Source organism: Rhinolophus sinicus, linkage group LG02, assembly GCF_036562045.2.
Source record: "Rhinolophus sinicus isolate RSC01 linkage group LG02, ASM3656204v1, whole genome shotgun sequence".
Lineage (NCBI taxonomy): Eukaryota > Metazoa > Chordata > Mammalia > Chiroptera > Rhinolophidae > Rhinolophus > Rhinolophus sinicus.
Window position 1 is genome coordinate 197,816,066 of NC_133752.1, and position 20,332 is coordinate 197,836,397.

Consider the following 20,332-nt stretch of genomic DNA (forward strand, 5'->3'; position numbering starts at 1 on the left):
ACCTCTTGTCCCTCCAAAGCACTTGGGCATGGGACATGGTAACTGGTGCCTCGTTTGCTTTTCTCCTTGAACTGGGGGCAGTGGCATGTCCTGTGGGTATTAGATAAGACGTGGGGACTTCCTGTGATACTTCTGCTCCCCGAGCAGAAGTGACAGTGATGGGGGAGAGCTGGGTGCTGGGGCATGCCTGGGGCCGCAGGCCAAGCCGGTGGGCGTGTGCCCTGCTCTCTGCCTCGGGGACTCGTTCAAAGGGAACGTCTCTTATCTGCATCAGCTGGAAGCGAGAAGGGGCCAGTGTGTTCAGTGATCTGTGGGAAAGCTGGTCCTCGGGCCAGAGTTCAGGCCGGTATTGCCTCACTCTGTGGAGGGATGTCATCTTGTTTGGCTCTTTATTCCCAGGAGGACCGCTGTTCCTCTAACGAAATCCAAGGTGTGCTTTAAAACCACCTGCAAAGTGAAATGATAAGGTCTCCAAGCATCGTAACTGTGAATGCGATGGCAAGGAAACTAACTCGTTCCATTAGTCAAAGGTCACTTTCTCCTGGCTGGACGAGAGAACATTCGCAGGACAGAAGGCGCTGTTCCCGTGCGTCCCCCACTGCTGCGCTGAGGAGACTGGCGTGGACGAGGAGGTGGCCACAGCCCCCGACGACACAGCGTCAGCCGCCTGTGTGCTGGTCACTCGGCCGGACTTCTTGGAAGTCAGTCAGTGACTGCGGTTTGGAACCTTGTGTTCGTGGTGGAAAATACTTGAAGTCATGCTCTCCCATGGTGTTTAAGTCATGCTCACCCATGGTGTTTCTTGCCTTCCTTCAGATACAATGCAGAATGAAATATGACAGAAAAAACGCACAGATTCACAGCCTGATTTACACTCATACATTGGAGAGAAGGAAACTTCAAAATCCTTTGGGAGGCTAATGGTTCTCTTTGATTTTTCCTTGTATGGTACTGTCAACTGGGATCATTCATGTCAGAAATCCAAGCATGGGGTGTGAATTTCACAAAAATGTGTGAATTGCACCCGGTTTTCATTTCTAAAGGCAGCCTTCATCTTGGCACTCGAGGCTGCTGTTTGCTCTGCCGGAGGCTGAGCTGTGACCCTGAGCTATGACCTTGTGCCCACATAGGCGCGGTGAGGGGCTCGCTTTGGGGGGTGTCCTCACTCGGCAGAGGGGCCCCGCGTTCCCTGGCAGCGATGTGATGGGAGCCGCTGGCCCCACGGTCTGGTCCTCTCCGTGATGTGAGCGTCTCAAATGGAAACCAGTCTGGAAGCTATGTCACCCGCCAGCCTCGCTGGTCGCTGGGCTCTGGGTGGACGTGGTGAAGGCCCAGAGATGGAGCAGTGCAGGTGAGGTCTGGACCCGGCCAGGCCTGTGCCTCTGTTCCCGGGGGCACGGGGGACGGGGGGACAGTGACGAAGGTGCAGTCAGGTGGGAGACAGTCACACAGGCGCAGATGTGCTGAGGAGACTGGGCGTTAGTCTGCAGGTCACAGGAGGTGGCTTCAGCATGTGATTAAGAGCGTGACACCGACCAGCCTGGGAAGAGCTACTGTTTGACTTTGCGCCTGTGCCTGTTTGCTCGGCCACCATGACAAAGCACCACAGAGTGGGGCTTAAACAGCAGACATTTGTGTCCTCCCAGCCCTGGAGGCTGGAAGTCCGAGACCCAGGTGTCAGCAGGGCTGGTTCTCCAGAGGCCTCTTTCCTTGGCTTGCGGTGGCACTGTCTTCGCCTCCTGTCCTCACATGGTGGTCCCTCTGTCCTCACACGTCGCTGGTGTCTCTTTCTGTGTGCCAGTTTCCTCTTATTATAAGGACACCGGTCAGACTGGATTAGGGTCCCCCCAGTGCCTCATTGGCTGTGATCGTCTCTTTTTTATCTCCAGATACAGTCACATTCTGAGGTGCTGGGGTTAGGACTCCGGCACATGAACTCGGGGGGGAGGAGTCACGGTTCAGCCGTCACAGTACCCACATGGAGAGTATTCTTTCACTTGCGAGTTGAAGCAGTCTAGCTTTGATGCGGACTCACCTATTTAGAATTTTTAAAACTACGATATGTTTGTTACTGTGCAGTCATTTTCTAGGACTACGTCCATGAGTTATCACCAGCCAAGGGTACACGGAGAACGTGGAACATTGTGCCCAGGGCACGTGCTGACTGCCCCTCAGCCTGAGCCACACTGGCTCACTCATTCCTAGAAGTTACCGACTGGCCTGCCTCTATCCTGGGGCCTTTGTACTTGCTGTCTGATTTGCTGGAACATTCTCCCCCCTCCCCCCTGACATCTGCACAGCTCACTCCCTTGTTCCTTCAGCTCTTACTGTCCTCATCAGCGAGGCCTTCCCTGCCCTGCCTGCACAGAGCAGTGTCTGTTTCCCACATACTCTTGCTGTGTTATCGAATCGCCATCAGACATGCCATCTGTGTACTTGTCTATTTGTTCACGGTCTGTGTCCCCACCGGAAGGGCGTTTCGGGAGATCACCTCTGTTTTGTCCATCCCAGGAACAATGGATTGAGCTCAGCACACAGTGTGTGCTCAGTGACGAGTGACCGATCCCCGGCCTGGTCAGGGTTGACACCTTAAACGTTCTGTGTGTGCTTATCAAGACTCAAGCCTAGGAAAGATGGTCAACAGTGTTACTTTTTATATGTCTTCATTGACAAGTGCTGTTTTCATTAACGGAAAACCAATGTTCTTGTACGTATGTCAGTTTCAGCGATTACTTCTCTCTCCGCCCAGTAGGTGGTGCTCCATCCTGGGACCCACACCATTAAATCAAGATGGTGGACACAGAAAGCCCGATTTGCCCCCTCTCCCCCCTCGAGGCTGATGATCTGGAAAGCCCTTTATCTGACGAATTTCTACAAGAAATGGGAACCATCCAAGAGATCTCTCAGTCCATTGGTGAGGACAGTTCCGGAAGCTTTAGTTTTACAGAATACCAGTATTTAGGAAGTGGCCCAGGATCTGATGGGTCCGTCATTACAGGTAAGTGGGCTGTTTCCTAGAAAGCTTCATTTGGAAATGTTTTCTTCTGCACAGAAAAACGTCCTCTTTAGCTGGAAAAGAGTCCCATCTTCCTGCAATGAGACCTTTAGATATGCTAAAGCATAACATCCACTGCCAGGGGCCTTAAGCTTTCAGGTGTGTCTCGCATCTCATAGTATGCCTTCTTTTAAAACCTATCCACAGATCAGTTAATGTTTGAAATTCAGTTAAGGAAGTCAGATGCATTTTTTTTAAATGCTGTGAGTTTATATTTCTTCAAAGCAGAGACTCCTCTTAAATCTGGGAATGTATGTGAACCACCTCCCCAATTCTTGCATTAAGAACGATGAGACAGATAGAAATAAAGCATGGGGTGTACTCAGGGAACCTGTGGCATCATTGGGAAATCAGACATCGTGAAACAGTTCATCCTTCTGGGCAGCACTTAAGCCCACCCAGGAGGATGTGGTATAAACTGCAGCTGAAATTGAAGGAGGCTCCGTCTGTGGTGGCCTTGACCCCACAGGGCCCTCTGGCAGAGGTGGGGCTTGGGTCGGGATAAAGACGTTGGGTTTGAGACCTGTGGTTGGGAACGAGGTGCGTGTGTGGTTTTCGACAGGGGCTCTTGGGGAATGGAGAGAAGGTTCTCCTGCAGTATTTGGTGAGAGGCCTCAGGTTCTTTCCTCTCACGGTTCCCCTTGTGTCAAGTTCTTGGCCTGGAGCACATGTCCCCCGACTGTCTTCTCGCGCATTCCCACCTTCAGGAAGACAGTTTTTGTGACAGTGCGCCAGCCAACCCTGGTGATTGTACGACAGGGAGCATTTACACCACTGGCAGTGGTGCACACGGACGTAACCTGTGTGCAGAGAGTAGCCGGAAGTGCGTGTGCTCTGAAACCCAGCAAGCTCACTGGGGACAGACATTGTTTACAGGAGGTGTGTACAAGAGTCTGAGTGTAACCATATTTGTGGTAGCAAAGAACAGGGAACGGGGGACATGGAACATCTTTTCGTACACTTATTTGCAGTATACCTTCTTCAGTGACGTCTCTGTGCAAATCTTTGGCCCATTTTTAAATTGAGCTGTTTTCTTACTATTGACTGTTGAGTTATTTATTCTGAATATAAGTACTTTATTACCTGCAAGATGTATAAATTTTTTCTCCCAGTTAGTGGTTTGTCTTTTCTTCCCCTTAGCAGTGTCTTTCAAAAAGCATAAGTCCTTAATTTTTATGAAGTCTAATATCAGTGTTTTCTTCTTTCACGGAGTGTGCTTTTCTGTGTAACACCTAAGAAATCTTTGCCTGACCCCAAGTCACTTTTAGAAGTTTTATATTTTAGCTTTTACATTGATGTCTAAAATTCATAGAGTTAATTTTTATGTATGGATCAAAATTCATTTCTTTTCTCTCCATTTTCTTTGCATTGTAATTGTTCTAGCACAGTTTATTTAAAAATCTGCTGTCTCCACAAATTGCCTTTGTACCTTTGTCAAGAATCAACTGACCATAAATGTAGGAGTCTATTTCTGGACTCTCTACTTAGTTCCGTTGATGTATTTGTCTCACTTGACACGAATACCACAGATCCCGGATTACTATGGCTTTATAATAAGGCCTGAAGGCAAGTAACACAGGCTTGCCAATTTTATTCTTCTTTTCTGAAGACATTTTGAGTATTCCTGGTCCTTTTCATTTCCATATTAATATTAGAATCAGTTCGTCAATTTATACCAAAGGAACCTGCTGAGATTTGGGTTGGGGCTGTGTTGAATCCAGAGCTCGATGTGGGGAGAGCTGACATCTTAACAATATGGAGTCTTGAACCATGAACTTATTTCTCCATTTACTTTAGGTCTTCTTTAATTTCTCTCAGCAATGTTTTGTAACTTTTAGTGTACAGGCTTTCACATTTTTTATCAGATTTACTGTTAAGTGTTTCATATTTTTGATGCTATTATAAATGGTATTTTTAAAATTTCAACTTCTGATCATTTGTTGCTATTTAGAAAAATACAATTGATTTGTGAATATTTATCTTGCATCCTGAATCTTTGCTAAACTGATTAATTCTAGTAGTTTTTATAGATTCTTTAAGATTTTCTACACAGATAATGATGTCATCTGTACATAAAGACAGTTTTACTTCTTCCTTTTCAAGCTGGGTGCCCCTTATTTCTTTTTCTTGCCTTATTACACTGGTTAGAACCTCCAGTACAACAGTGAATAGACGTGGTGAAACATCTTGCCTTGTTCCTGATCTTCCGGGGAAAGTATTCAGTGTTGCACCACTAAGGATGATGTTAGCTATAGTTTTTCATAGATGTCCTTTGTCAGGTTGAGGAAGATTCCTTCTAATCCTCGTTTTTATCAAAAATTGATGTTGGATTTTTGTCAGATACTTTTCCTGCATCTAGTAAACTAATCGAATGGTTTTTCTTTTTTAGTTCGTTAACGTAGTGAATTACATTGTTTGATTTTAAAAGGTTAAGACCACCTTGCATTCCCAGGATGAATCCTACTTGGTTATCATGTGTTACCCTCTTTATGTAGTGTTGGGTTTAGCTTGCTAACATTTTGTTAAGAATTTTTATGTCCATGTCCATGAGGTATATTGGTTCTAGTTTTCTTCTCTTGTAAAGTCTTTGTCTGGTTTTGGTATCAGATTAATGGTGGACTGCTGGATGAGTTAGGAAGTATTTCCTCCTCTTTGATTTCCTGGAAGTATTTCTGTAGAATTGGATTTTTTCCTTAAATGCTTGGTCAATTTCACAGATGAAGCTATGTGGGGTTTTTTTTGGGGGGGCGGGGGGTTATTTCTCTGTGTTTCATTTTGGATAGTTTATTTTGCTGTGTCTTCAAGTTTACAAATCTTTTTTCTGCATTGTCTTACCCACTCCTATTTCTATTCAGTGTGTTTTTCACATCAGATATAGTTTTCATCACTGAAGGCATAATTTGGTTCTTTTTTCACCCCCTGCCTTCACCTAACATTTTCAGTCTTTCATCTAGCTTCTTGAACATTTAGAATACAGTCATAATAACTTTTTAAAATGTCTTGTCCACGAGTTATATCGTTTGTTTCATTTCTGGGTTAGTTCTGTTTCTTTGTGTGTTTTGTAATTTCTTTATTGGATATCATACATTGTGAACTGTGTTGTTGATGGATGTTTTTGTATTTCTATAAGTATTCTTGAGCTTTGTTCTAGGATGTAGTTAAGTTACTTAGAAACTATGTTTTATCCTTTCAGGTCTTGTTTATAAGCTTTGTTAGATGTGACTATAGCAGTGTTGATTCTAGAGGTAATTTTTCCTAAGTACTGAGGCAAAGCCCTTTCAAGTACTTTATCAAATGCCCTGTGAATTCTGAGGCTCTCCACTGTGACCGGTGGGACCAGGACTATCTCTAGGTCTGTGTGAGCCCTGGATATTGTCCCCTCCAGTGATTTCTGGTTGCTGCTGCAGTGTCTTTGCTTTAGGCTCTCTCAGCTGACAGAGCAAAGACATATGTGCATATACTGTTAGGTTGGTGCAAAAGTAATTGCGGTTTAAAAGGTTAAAAATAATTGCAAAAACTGCAATTGCTTTTGCACCAACCTAATAAATCATGTTAATACACATATCTATACATTTTCCATATGTAGCCGTCTGCATCTATATTAAGGTACACATGAGTTTATACTGGTGTCTGCAGCTCTAATCCATCGTGGATCATTCTAGCCTGTTCCTTTTGTTTATCTGTACCCTCCCACTTCAATAGTGAGTAACCTGGCTCCCACCATCCACTATTCATATAATTAATTGTTATTTTTCAGTGTCCATGTTTAGCAGTTTCAGAATTGTTAACCCATACCCCTGTTAGCTACTTTATCAGCTAACATACGGTGCCTTTTGCCTTTAGTCTCAGATTCCACTCATTTCCAAGTTTCCTTAGGTCAACACCGTCTCCCCACCTTTTTTAGGGGACTTGGTTCATACATTTGTAATATAGTCACATTCTTGTGTTGCATTCAGCATTCCATCTTGGTCTCCCCGACCTCCTGAATTATTTTTGTTTTATTTGTAACATTAAGGTTCACTCTATTCTGTAAAGTTCTGTGGATTTTGACAAATGCATAGTATCGTGTATCCACAATTACATTTTCATATGAATAGTTTCACGACCTCCCAAGAACCCCTGTGCTTCACCTCTTCAACCCTGCCTGCCGCACCCCCACCCCAGTAGCTGATCTTTTTATCATTGCTGTAGTTCTACCTTTCCTAGAATGTCAATTATTCAGAAATCACATAGTATGTAGCCTTTTCAGACTGGCTTTTTGTGTATCCACTTGCCTATTAAAGGGCATCTAGGTTGCTTCTGATTTGGACAATTATCAATAAAGCTACTGTAAATGAATAAAGCTGTGTAGATTTTTGTGTAGATATAAGTTTTCAAATCACTTGGGTAAATATCTAGGAATGTAACTCCTGTAAGACATTTTTCTTCGTAAGAAACTTCCAAACTCCAAACTGTCCTCCCAAGTAGCTGCACCACTTTTCCTTCCCACCATCAATGAATGCGAGTTCCCGTGGCTCCACATCCTTGCCAGCAGTTGGTGGTGTCAGTTTTTTGGATTTTAGCCATTCTAATAGGTGTATAGTGATGCCTCACTATTGTTTTAATTCACAATTTCCTAATGACCAGTGATGTGGACCATCTTTTCATATGCTTACTTGCAATCTGTATATCTTCTTTAATTGAGGTGTCTATTCAGATCTTTTGCCCATTTTTTAATTGAGTTGTTTGTTTTATTGTTGAGTTTTAAAACTTCCTTGTATGTTTTGATTACAAGTCTTTTATCAGATGTGTGTTTTGCAAATATTTTCTCCCAGTCTGTGGCTTGTCTTTTCATTTTCTTAACAGTATCTTTTGCAGAGCAAAAAGTTTAATTTTAAGAAAGTGCAACTTATTTTGTTTCTTTCATGGGTTATGCTTTTGGTGTGGCCCACATGGATTTTTATACTGTATTCTGATGCAATTTACTGAGTTAAAAATTGCAGAAAATCTGGAAGGAAGTAGACAAACTAATGAGTTCTGTAGGATATGTCAAGTGTGGGGGCCTTGGGAGCCCCATGGCGGGGAGGTACCTGTGAGGCAGCTGGATCTGCGTGTCCAGATGCAGGGACAGCTCAGCAGGCACTTTGGAGATGCCAGCATGATGGCAGTCCCAGGAACACAGAAGAGGGTAGGACGGCTCAGGACGGGCCGACTCAGGATGGGAGCTCCTCCCGACTCGCTGATGCCTGCCCACCAGATACGTCACATGTGAAATCATCTCCTTATGAACCTGATTTAGGCATGGATGCCTGGAAAATTAATCAGCCTTTCCTGTCTGTTCTCAGACACCCTTTCACCCGCTTCAAGTCCCTCATCGGTCACTTATCCTGTGGTTCCTGGTAGTGCCGACGAGTCTTCCAGTGCAGCGTTGAACATTGAATGCAGGATCTGTGGGGACAAAGCCTCAGGCTACCATTACGGGGTTCACGCGTGTGAAGGCTGCAAGGTACGGAGGGCCCTGGAGGCAGACAAAGGTGGTTCCTTATATTTTATACATAAGTGTTTGTCATAACAAAAATGGATCTGCAGGGGCTGGCCCGGTGGCTCAGGCGGTTGGAGCTCCGTGCTCTTAACTCTGAAGACTGCCGGTTCGATTCCCACATGGGCCAGTGGGCTCTCAACCACAAGGTTGCCGGTTCGACTCCCGCAAGGGATGGTGGGCTCCGCCCCCTGCAACTAAGAATGAACATGGCACCTTGAGCTGAGCTGCCTCCCGGATGGCTCAGTTGGTTGGAGCACGTCCTCTCAACCACAAGGTTGCCAGTTCAATTCCTTGAGACCCGCAAGGGATGGTGGGTTCTGCCCCCTGCAACTAAGATTGAACACGGCACCTTGAGCTGAGCTGCCTCCCGGATGGCTCAGTTGGTTGGAATGCGTCCTCCCAACCACAAGGTTGCCAGTTCGACTCCCGCAAGGGATGGTGGGCTGTGCCCCCTGCAACTAGCAATGGCAACTGGACCTGGAGCTGAGCTGCGCCCTCCACAACTAAGATTGAAAGGACGACAACTTGACTTGGAAAAAAGTCCTGGAAGTACACACTGTTCCCCAATAAAGTCCTGTTCCCCTTCCCCAATTAAAAAAAAAAAAATGGATCTGCAGAAAGCCACAGACAAGAATCTGACCCAGGTGACAGATTCATTCCTCTCTTCAGAGGCTTTGACAGGTTGCTGGACTGCACTTTGTAAATAACGTAGAGATTTGTGTTCTTTAAAGGAAAACAAACCACATGGAGAGTGATCCCTCCATTTGGACACGAGGTCAGAGAGCTTTTTTTCACTCTCTCGATCCTCACCGGGACATCCGGGAGGGCAGTGGTTCTGACGATCAGAGACGTGCAGCGTCTTGCTGAGCATCCCACAGCACACGCCAGGCAATGGCCACACCCAGTGCTCTTTGCTCCCCAGCTGCTCCTGACCTCCCAGCAGGCCTTTCCTGCACGCCGGGGCGTCTCTGCACCCAATTCACGAGCATCTTCGTGCATGCCCTCATTCCCGTGCTAGCTCAGCCAGACCGCTACGCATAACATGACCCAGGGCCAGCAGCACAGGAGGTCAGCCATGTCCTTCAGTGTTCAGCCTGCCGGGTCACCGGCCCTCCCGTGACTTTCCAGCCTGAGGGCAGAAGGACCACGTTCTGTGGTTCCCTGAAGCCTCCCTGCACCGTCGCATACGCGTAGAACTATATGTGTATTCTCAGGTTGGGCATTTCATGTACATGATACATGGGACAGCCAGTCTTCTGAATGTCTGGTTAACATCAGAAATCGCCTTTCCTTGCGCACGCTGGACATGTTTACTAACTCCTGGAAAATGCCACAGCCGTTAATGGTCTGCTTTCTTGACAGACCGACATCCTGCCCCGAGCAGGTGAGGTGCACAAGTAGGATGGGCCACGTGAGCCAGGGTATCTCTGCCTCCTGACATTTAAATTCTCTCTCCTCACCCTCCCTCATAATCTCATACATTGTTTGGCCATCCTACTTTACAAACTAGATAACTGCTCAAGTAAAAATATCAACCTTCCTCTTACGTTTCCCAAGAAATTGCCATTCCCTCTCATGGGGGCCAGTCAGGCCTACCACACAAAAATGTGGAAGAATGACTGGAAAGCAAAGAGGAAAGAACCTAGTGCACATATAAACTCCTTCACAAGTTTTCTAACCACATACCTTTGAAAAACCAACTTGTAAAGTAGCCTTTTCTGCATGGTTAAGTTACTTGAGTTTTGTTTTTTATCAACTGAATAATAATGTTTCTTACTGGGTAAAGTTTAAGGTGCTTTTATAAAGCGAGAAAATTGTTTGCATAGAGCTGACTTCCTTTTATTGTATTATAATTTTTGTCTTTTAGGGAGTTAATATTCTCAAAAAATTTCTAGAAAGTTTTTAGTCACAAATATGGATATGTCACATGACAGAAAAAAGTTACGTTTGTGTAAATCTTAACAGGATTAAATAACTCTTTGGGAGACTAACAAACCAGATAAGGACATTTAGGAATTATTTAGAATTTTGCCTCATTTTGTTGTTGTTTAGTTCTACATATAATGAAATTAAAATTTTTCCATTTGTCCCAATTATTTTTAGAACTATTTCTCTAAATTTAGTTTATTTTTCAAGAGACAGTAATTAAACAACAAGAAACGTGAATAAAGCAATGACATTTACTTAATAAATTGTATATTAATATCACAGGGTTTCTTCCGGAGAACTATTCGACTAAAGCTGGTCTATGACAAATGTGACCGTAGCTGCAAGATTCAGAAAAAGAATCGAAATAAGTGCCAATATTGTCGTTTTCACAAGTGCCTTTCTGTTGGGATGTCCCATAACGGTAGGTAAGGTTGTCTATTGCGTTTTCCCAGTCCATGCCTCAGTTTACCTTCCTTGTTCAGTTGGAAGGGACTGTATTTGGAATGAATGTGCCGTAGCATTTAATACCCGGATAACTTTGTAACCATTATAACCTAAGAAAATAAAAGTCTTAGATAACTGAGATTCAGCAGAGCACTTGGAGTTACGGTTAGAAACTTCAAACAATAAGCCTTTGATACAAGAGCTTACAACCAATTGGAAATCAGTGGAAAGTCTTAATGTTCATAGCATACATATAAAGCAAGTGTCATCAAACATTTTACCCTTTTATGAATTTAATTATATTCAGTCATACTCTAATTTTAGAACATGCCAATTATGAGAAGGTAAATTTAAAATAATGAGTTCATGCAAGTTGCATGTCTACATTCTGAAAAAAAAGAAGACGGTCTCATGAACTCACTCAAAGGCTGACTTCCATCTCCTTAGCCTAAAGGACCAACGATGGATGAGCGACAGTAACCAACCTTAAGCCCGTCCTCTAATGCAATGAGGAATGCTGTCGCTTTTTATTTTAACCTTTTAAAAAAGGTCCAGGATTTATGGAGTTTGAGTTTTATTTTCACCTCTCCAAAGTAGAAAGTTGAGTAGTATTGAGAGATGGATTTCACCTTGCCTATGCATTCTCACTCATAGTTTTAATTCTTGGCGTGAACTTTCCATGCAACCCGCTGTCATTGTCACTGCTGCGTTGTTCATGTCTGTCTGTTCCACGTTATTCCGTCTCTCCCCCTGCCCCCAGCAATTCGTTTTGGACGAATGCCAAGATCTGAAAAAGCAAAACTGAAAGCAGAAATCCTTACGTGTGAACATGACGTGGAAGATTCTGAAACCGCGGATCTCAAATCTCTCGCCAAAAGAATATACGAGGCCTACTTGAAGAATTTCAACATGAACAAGGTCAAGGCTCGGGTCATCCTGGCGGGAAAAGCCAACAACAATCCAGTAGGTGTCTTTGCCGTGTTTGCTGTTGATTCTGAAGTGTCCCCTCGGCACCCTGTCACTAGCGTTGTAGAGCAGGATTGAGGAAACGAGGATTAAATGTTGGGAAAAAAACATTGATCCCCAAGGCAACGCAACAGAAACGGAACATTTTCATTCAGAGACTCTGACCTGTGGCTTAACAACAGTTCCTGTCTCCTGGGTCAGAGTCACCCCACAGCTCCTAGCAACCAAGTTATTATAATGACTATGTAATTAATACAGAAAAAAAAAATTTTTTAAATCTAGTGAATAGCTTGCCATATTCTAGGGTTGTTTCTGAAGTACATTTTTTTTTAATACCTATTTTAATGCCAGGAAATGAAACCATTCATATCTCATTCCAAATGTGTTCTTGTACCCTTTCTCCTAAAACTGCTCCCTGCTCTCTGACCGCCCCCCACGCACACACATCTTGCTTTCCTTCAAGGACAAGGCAGTGACATCTCAGGGCTTGGAAAGGGTCATTTGTTTGCAAAAACCTTACTGTCTTTTTGGACAGTTCTGGGCCTTTTCAGGAGCGTCTGAGAGTGCGACACTTCATCACCTGCCCAGCCGAGCGCCATCGTACCTTCCCCCCACAGTTAATTAGTCTTTATCTCCATTACAGAACCAATCTCAGAGAGGGGTTCTGCCCAAGGCTGGCAAATAAGGATATTTCGCCTGTTCCTTTGAGCATGGTGACACAGATTTCATTTGTACTAATGAACAGCTTGAAGCAATCCTCATTGGGAATTACAAGCTGGAATTTTTAGTCACAGGAAAATAAAGTATTTCACAAGCTGTTTACTTTCACAAACAAACTAAACCTCTTTTTTACTAAGTCTTTAAATTCTTCAGTCACTTCTCCAGTTACATAGGCTGAGCCATTTAGAAGGGTTCAAGCAAACGCTCTTAAATCAGTGAAGATACGCACCTTGGACAGCCCAAGGCTCATACAGATCCAACCCTTTCTGGATCACAAAGGTGAAAGCAGAGTAACCTTTTGACTTTGAATTTGTATCCTAGAAATGATTAGTATAGCCCCAAATTAGAGTAACCAAAAATTTTGACCTCTTTGAGATCTTTCTGAGATCTTCTGTGTCTCCCTTGCATTGTCAGAAATTAAAGCAAACTTACAGGTCATCTTTCCTCTTACCAAACACTGTTGTTTAACATGAATTTGCTTCTACATATCCCACTGAGATCTTAGAAGGACCCGGCCCCCCCCTCGGCCAGAGCCCGTGCAATCTGGGCAGCTAAAGACTCTCTCACACACGCTTCCTCTCTGACAGAATCTGTATTTTAGGTTTAAGGAGATAAGTAATAGCCCAAACATCTAGGATTGGGTTTCACTGTATCAGAAACACAGAATTTGGTGTCCAGCCAGGAGAACTGCCAACCAGAGCACCCCAGGCTCCATTTTGAAAGGAAATGTCCGGGGTCACCCACTGCATTCGAGTGCACTGTTGGCTCCAAGCCAGGCTCACTTCCTTCGCCATGGCCTCTGTCTGTCTGAGGATGGCCCAGCTCCAGTCTCCCACCTGCCCGATGCGCCTCAGACCTGGGAGACTCCAGTGCGGCACAGCCTCTGTGCTCCCTCCGTCTGGAGGCAGAGCCGACGGGCGGGACGCCCACTGCCACCGCCCGAATGTGCCCAGAACCCTGGTTTTGTCACCACAGTGGACATTGGACACTGCAGCCTGCCTCTCTTGCACTAGGTTTACAAAGCACTGCAGTCTATTGGTGGGAAATGTATTGGGAAGACCAAGCTTAGGCCTTGACCTACTCACCTTGACCTGTGCTCAGTGGCCCAGTACTCAGTAACCTTCTCACGAAGGTTCCAACCTGGGGTGATATCACAGCCCTCATCAGTGCTCCGTGACAAGGGAAGGGATGGACCAGGGAGGCGAAGTCTGTCTCCCAAACATCCGAATCTGTGGGCTGGGGGTGTGGGGAGCACGTGTGTAATGTTAACAGGAATGCAGGGGCGCCAGGCTGCCAGGGTGTGTGTTGTTGGGGGCGGGGGATCATTCATTTGTCCAGGCCATAAACAGATTTAGTCACGCACCCATGACAAACCTGAACTTGTGTCGGGGACAGGCATTGACCCCAGAGCAAGATGGAGCCCCTGCCATCAGCCAGGACTGGGCTCGCTTCCTCACCGGCCCAGGAGAAGGTCCCCTGCAGGGCCTTACAGGCAAGGGCACCGAGCTCCCAAACGGTCACCCAGATTTGGCCCTGAGATGTGTGAGGCCTGATGGAGACAGATGGGCGATGGGCAGATGTTCAGTCTGAAAGCAGGGCTCTGGTTTGCTAGGAGTCAGGAGCTGGGTTTATCCTTGCAGACCATTCCTTTGTTCTGTGACCACCACTTCTGTGGCCTGCAGAGCAGAGGAAGCAAAGACCCCAGCTGCCCTGGAACCTACCAGGATGCTCGGGGGACCAGGAGGGGGAGAGGGCCTCTGGAGGAGGAGGGGAGCTGCGCAGAAGCCCCGTAGGGTCAGGCACTTTGGGGAAAGATGGGTTTCAGTTGAGAGAGTCAGGTGATGGATGGAAAGCAAACGTCTGTTTCCATCTGGACACAGGCTGGTTTGAGGCCCTGAGAGTTCAGAATGGTGGGCCAGAAAATGAGCTGGGCCCTTTGTTGTGAGGTCAGAGCTCTTCAGGACACTCGCTGCCCCTCGATTTGGGGGTGACAGGGACAGAAGCAGAGCTGAGGAACTGGGGGAATAGTAGTCCCCTCTGAACATGGCTTCCAAAAGAGGTGCTTTCAACAGCACCTTGAAAAGGTAATGAGTCTATCTGTGAGCTGTTAGGAATGTTCCAGAATGACTTTCAAGCGAGCAACATGCAAATGAGTGTGAGGAGCTTTGAAGTCAGCGCCTTTTCTGTGATGTTTGCTTCTCGGCAACCAAGGACTTGGGCCCCAGCAAACAGGCACTCATGCGCACACACGTGCACACTCACGCACACTCACGCACACTCAGACTTCAGGCCTCTGGTTTTGGAAGCTAGCTGCACCTCTGAAAACTGGGTACGGGTGCCTAGTTAAAAACAAAACAAAACAACAAAAAACAAACAGTCTAGCACTGACTGTTTGGACTTAAGCAATTTAAAGTGTAAGGCGACAATTAAGTAGTCCTACTTTTTAAATCTGACAAACACCTCAGACCTTTATTCAGTTCAAATGAAGGGGACAGCGTATGTTTATTTCATAGACTCCCGTATTGCTCAAAATGGTCAAGAATTGTCTTTAGAGTCTTTGAATATCTTTAGTAATGGGAAATTTTTACCCTCTGAGAAAATAATTGAATTTGAGACAAAACCACGAGTCAGTTGCAGCCAGCCTGGTTTGCACACTGGGATTAAATAGAATAAAGTGTCTTGTTTGAAAAATAAATAAATAAATAAATAAATAAATAAATAAATAAATGAAGCAAGAAAGCTAATTTTTGATATGTGGCTGAGAATGGGTTCTAAAACTAGTGTCGAAAGAGGAATTCCAACATTATTGTCAACCTTTCGGGACCTCTGGGACAGGGGCTTCCCACGCGCTCCTGGAGTAGCACTGTCCCTTCGGCAGATGCTGCCTGACACCACGTCAAGCGGTTTTCCTCCCGTGTTAGGTCGAAATATTATACATTCTACATAAGTTGTGTTTAGATTGAAAACATGCCTAATATTTTATACCATTTCTAGAAATGCAAAACCTAACCAAAGGCTTATTAAGTAACTCCATCCAAAGCAATTCTACCCGTAATTCACAAATGCTTCCTAACGGATCATGCTGCCTAATGTTTGATAGAAAATGCTGTTTCAATGTGTTTTGGACATGAATTTTTTTTTTTTTTAACGTTTTAAAAGTTTGTTTGAGCAAACATTGATTCCAATCTGTCAGTGCCAAAACAGAAGGGGTTAGGAGCGAGGGGAGTGACTTTTATAGAGAAAGTGTGGACACAAGTAAAGGAAATTATTTGATTGGCTATAGCTTAAAGCCTAGTTGGCTGTTTGTGATCTATTGTCCTTCGCATTTTGATTTTGTAACCTCGAGACACTTACAGGCTGATTTTGAGGACATGAATTCTTGTAAGTAGTAGGACACACATATAACAGCGTCAGGTGTGGGCTGGGGGAACTGTCCGTTGGGAGCTGTTGGTCATGGCGTGCAGTGATTTGAGGGGAAGCTCCACTTCTGCCTCATGCTGTTTAAAATCTTTACAGCATGCTTTACTCATCTGAAACGACCGCCTGTGATGTCAGATATCGTCGTATTCCAACGGGGCTATAAAAGGCGCGTTCCAAAGTCACTATCAGTGGCACGGCTGTGATAAGTAGTCTGAGGAAGACTATCAGTAAAGTTGGGCAGATTTTCAACTGTGTGAGTCTACAGTTTCTAGCTTTCATTAGGATTCACAGGGTTTCTAATTTTGCCTGTTGCTGGAGCCTGCCTTCTAAAATCCAAGTGAGGATTTTTAAAAAATGTATTTGTTACCATTGAAGCCGCCATTTGTGAGAGTGTGTTGCACATAGAGCCGGTCCAGTGCATGTGTCCTGTTTCACAGGGCCCCCTACTTAGGCTTACACTGTGGACAAAAAACACATCTGTAATCAAACACTTCTGGAACCGTGCTTGCCCTGCCCTGTTCTGGAAAAGTCACAGCACACACTCATTACGTGACAGACCCTGGGAGACCGTGGGTTCCTTTAACTCAGCATTTCTCAAATTGTTTGACCATGGATGGAACTCTTTTTTCCCCCCCTGCTGAATGTACTTTTTAAAAGCCTGTGATTTGAATAAAATCAGAGTGGCCTAATGGTATATTTTCTGGAATTAAGAGAAGTCTGCCATCTATCCGTTAAAAGCATTTCTCTAATCCATCCTAGACACATGCCTTAAATCTGAGCTCCAATTTCTGTGAAGCAGAACTGCCCCAAAACTTTCTTAAAAACCATGGTAATCTTGCTGCTTTGAAGGTCTTTGGAGAGAGAGAGTGTTCATCTTCCTTTGTCACACTTGAGATATTCAGGAATTTGGCTCTGAATTTTGTATTCAGAATGTTACTCATTCATAGTAATTTTAAAAATATCCCTTTCCTCAGATGTGGAACCAGATTATTTTTGTCCAAGACTATATTGCAAATTCTAATTCTATTTGGACATTTTGAAGGCAATCCATCGGATTGTTCCAACACAGCACCCTGCTTCTGTGCCAGATACCACCCACAGGTGCCCTGAGGGGTTCTGTGCTGATTTCTCCAGATGTGCTTCTGCGCCCAGAAACAGGGAGACGTCATGCCACAGGTCCGGGCGCGGTCGCCGCGGCCGACCTTACAGCTGGAGTGGCTCCTAAAGCCACCGGCTGCTTGTGCCCTGTGCATGTGCCCCAGCAAACCGTGTTGGCCCACTCCGCGGCTGCTCTGGGCACACGTTGGCCAGAGTGGTGCTTGTGCCATTCTCGTGAGCCCTACCAGATACGTAATCCTTCCTGGGCATGTTGGCTGTAAATTATACAGCCAGCCGTCTCTTCTTTCCTCCACTAATGCAGGACCAGTGGGTTTAGGAGCCAGTGGCATGGCGACAGGCAGGCTGCTGCCATGGGCATTTGGGGACTTGTTCCAGAACGTGGAGCTCTGAAGGTTTCAGTCTTATGCACAGGGAAGCAAGCCTTCTCTGAGGCTTTTCCAGTTTATTCCCAAAGAACAGGGGTTTAACAATGCTGCCTGCTGATTTCTACACAAATGCCGCCTTTCTGAGTTGTATGTATTTACATGCCAAATTCATTCATTCAACAGCCGGCGTTTAATAATGATGGTTATCTCTAAAGTTCGTAGAATGGTAAAGTCAAGGACTATCGTAATTACGGCTGCTGCAGGAGTTCAGAGAATATTACAAAATATTCAAAGTGCTTTCCTAATGTTCTCTCATTAACTTTATTGCCAAAATCAGTGCTTCCCTCTCTTAGCAGTGAAACCCGCCCCCCCCATTGTCAGGCACCGACCATTATTACCGGTTTTGATTGTTAGTTCTCGGTTAAGGTCTGCTTGTCCCCGACTAATTTTGCGATGGTTTAAGTACGAGGACTGTGTGCTGCACGTATTCTGGTTCTCGCCAGGTGGTTTGGATGCAGCGTATTGATCATTAGGCCGACAGCTTGTCACCAATTTCCTGACTTATTCCAGTGTCTTTCTTTGCAGCCTTTTGTCATACATGACATGGAGACATTGTGTATGGCTGAGAAGACACTAGTGGCCAAGTTAGTGGCCAATGGCATTCAGAACAAGGAGGCAGAAGTCCGCATCTTCCACTGCTGCCAGTGCACATCTGTAGAGACTGTCACAGAGCTCACGGAATTCGCCAAGTCCATCCCCGGCTTTGCAAACTTGGACTTGAATGATCAAGTCACTTTGCTGAAATACGGCGTTTATGAGGCCATCTTTGCAATGCTGTCGTCTGTGATGAACAAGGACGGAATGCTGGTGGCGTATGGAAATGGTTTTATAACTCGTGAATTCCTGAAAAGCCTGAGAAAACCGTTTTGTGATATCATGGAGCCTAAATTTGATTTCGCAATGAAGTTCAATGCCCTGGAACTGGACGACAGTGATATTTCCCTTTTTGTGGCTGCTATAATTTGCTGTGGAGGTAAGTTATGGGTTTAATCTGCTGGTGCCATGTCACACATTCCTATCTTAAAGAATTTGACAGTGGTAAATCCACTCTGAGCTGGAGATGGGCTGCAGTGGAGTCAGCACTGGTGGGTGGGAGGGTGTCTGAGTCGCAACATCACCACTGACTAGAATTAAGTGAGAATTATATCCATATCGTATCATATTATAGCATATATTATGTATAAATACATATGCCTTTTATATATGTTCTATTTATAATTATATATAAATATATATTCTATTTATAATTATAACATAATATCAACTAAATCAGGTATGGTTAATAATTAGAATGTAATATTATGGTGTATAATATTATTATGATACAATTAAATGTCACATAACATCGTTTTGGTCAACAGCGGACCGCATACCTTGGGTCCCATAGATTTTAATGGAACTGAAAAACTGTCGCCTAATGAGGTCGCAGTAACGTAGCACAACGCATGACTCACGTGTGTGACGTTGGTGTCAACACACCCCCTGGCACTGCCGGTCGTTTAAAAGCATAGCTCATCAGTTATGTACGGGACATAACACTTGGTCATAAACGACTGTTACTGGTTTGTGTATTGACTACACTAGACTTTTACGGTTACTGTAGAGTGCACCCTTTCTCCTCATAAACAAGTTTGCTGTAACACAGTCGCCGTGTTATCCGGCAGCAGCCTCATCCATCTCATGTTTACGTGTCTCGTGAGGGCACCATTTCCTTTTGATCCCGTCTTGTGTTGTTTTGTGCAGCAACGAGCCGTACAGGCTGCTAGCCCGGGCACTAGGCGTGCGGCAGGCAGGGCCACCTAGGTGCGTGTAGGTGTACTACGTAATGTTCTCACAATGACGAAATCGCCTAACGACGTATTTCTCAGAACGTATCCCCATTGTTAAGCGGCGCGTGACTGTATATTATATGATTATAAAGTTATATCTGTATTACAGACAGTTCTTTATAAAGTGCCATACAGATGTTGGTACAGTCGTGGTCACTACTGGTATATTTATGCTATTTCATAATGAAAATAATTAGGAGTGAACCAGCAGCAATTGCAGTTTGCTTTGCTAGAGGAAATGGATCCCAGTGAAGGGAAATGCAGGCCTCTGCGGGAGCTGGCTCTGCAGCCCCCAGATTTTTGGCTCAGTGTCACGTTCCTTTAAATAGTACTGTCTGGGTCTACAAAGGTCATTCCTCTACTGTAAAATTGGTTTATCATACCTGGCCTTGGGGGACACCGACGGGGCGCCTGCTCCCACAAAGTACTGGCAGCTATATTGTCCCCCGGGATTGACACTTACAGAATTGAGGCTGCCACAACCACCCAGACTCTGTAAGGAGCGCGGGGTGAGGGCAGTCCAGCCCCACCCCATGAGGTGTGTCCCCGTTGCACGCAGCGGGGCCCAGTCTGGTGGAGGGAGTCCTTAGGCTCTGGCAAAAGTGTAAAATGGCAAAGCAGTTGGCACACGATCTGCCACTGTCCTTTGTACACTCAAGATGTGTGTGGTGGGTAAAGAGCAATAGCAGAACTATTTATATGTAGTGTGATCAGTTGTATGAAAGAAATTATAATCATATATTCACCCTACATATAGAAATATGTCTGGTGAGATATACATGAACCTGTGATGGGATTAAAATTATGGGGGGGTCACTTTATTTTTTTTAATCTCTGTTGAAAAACTTAATTACAGTTGTCCCTTGAACAACGTGGGTTTGATCTGCTCAGGTCCACTTATACT

General features: G+C 44.9%; 1 protein-coding gene across 11 annotated transcripts in view; it reads left to right on the top strand.

The window, feature by feature from the left end:
- The window catches only part of PPARA (peroxisome proliferator activated receptor alpha), a 66,976-nt gene that overhangs the window by 37,840 nt on the left and 8,804 nt on the right, over window positions 1-20,332 (top strand). For 6 of the 11 annotated variants that reach the window (XM_074326570.1, XM_074326567.1, XM_019739211.2 and 3 more), the window contains 5 exons: window positions 2,753-2,998; window positions 8,380-8,540; window positions 10,788-10,926; window positions 11,710-11,912; window positions 18,125-18,572. In XM_074326570.1, the coding sequence (XP_074182671.1) occupies window positions 2,791-2,998; window positions 8,380-8,540; window positions 10,788-10,926; window positions 11,710-11,912; window positions 18,125-18,572 (1,159 nt within the window). In that variant the 5' untranslated portion in view covers window positions 2,753-2,790. Of the gene's footprint in view, window positions 1-2,749; window positions 2,999-8,379; window positions 8,541-10,787; window positions 10,927-11,709; window positions 11,913-18,124; window positions 18,573-20,332 lie in introns of all 11 variants that reach the window. The other 5 variants (XM_074326573.1, XM_074326568.1, XM_019739214.2 and 2 more) reach the window with 2 other exon arrangements.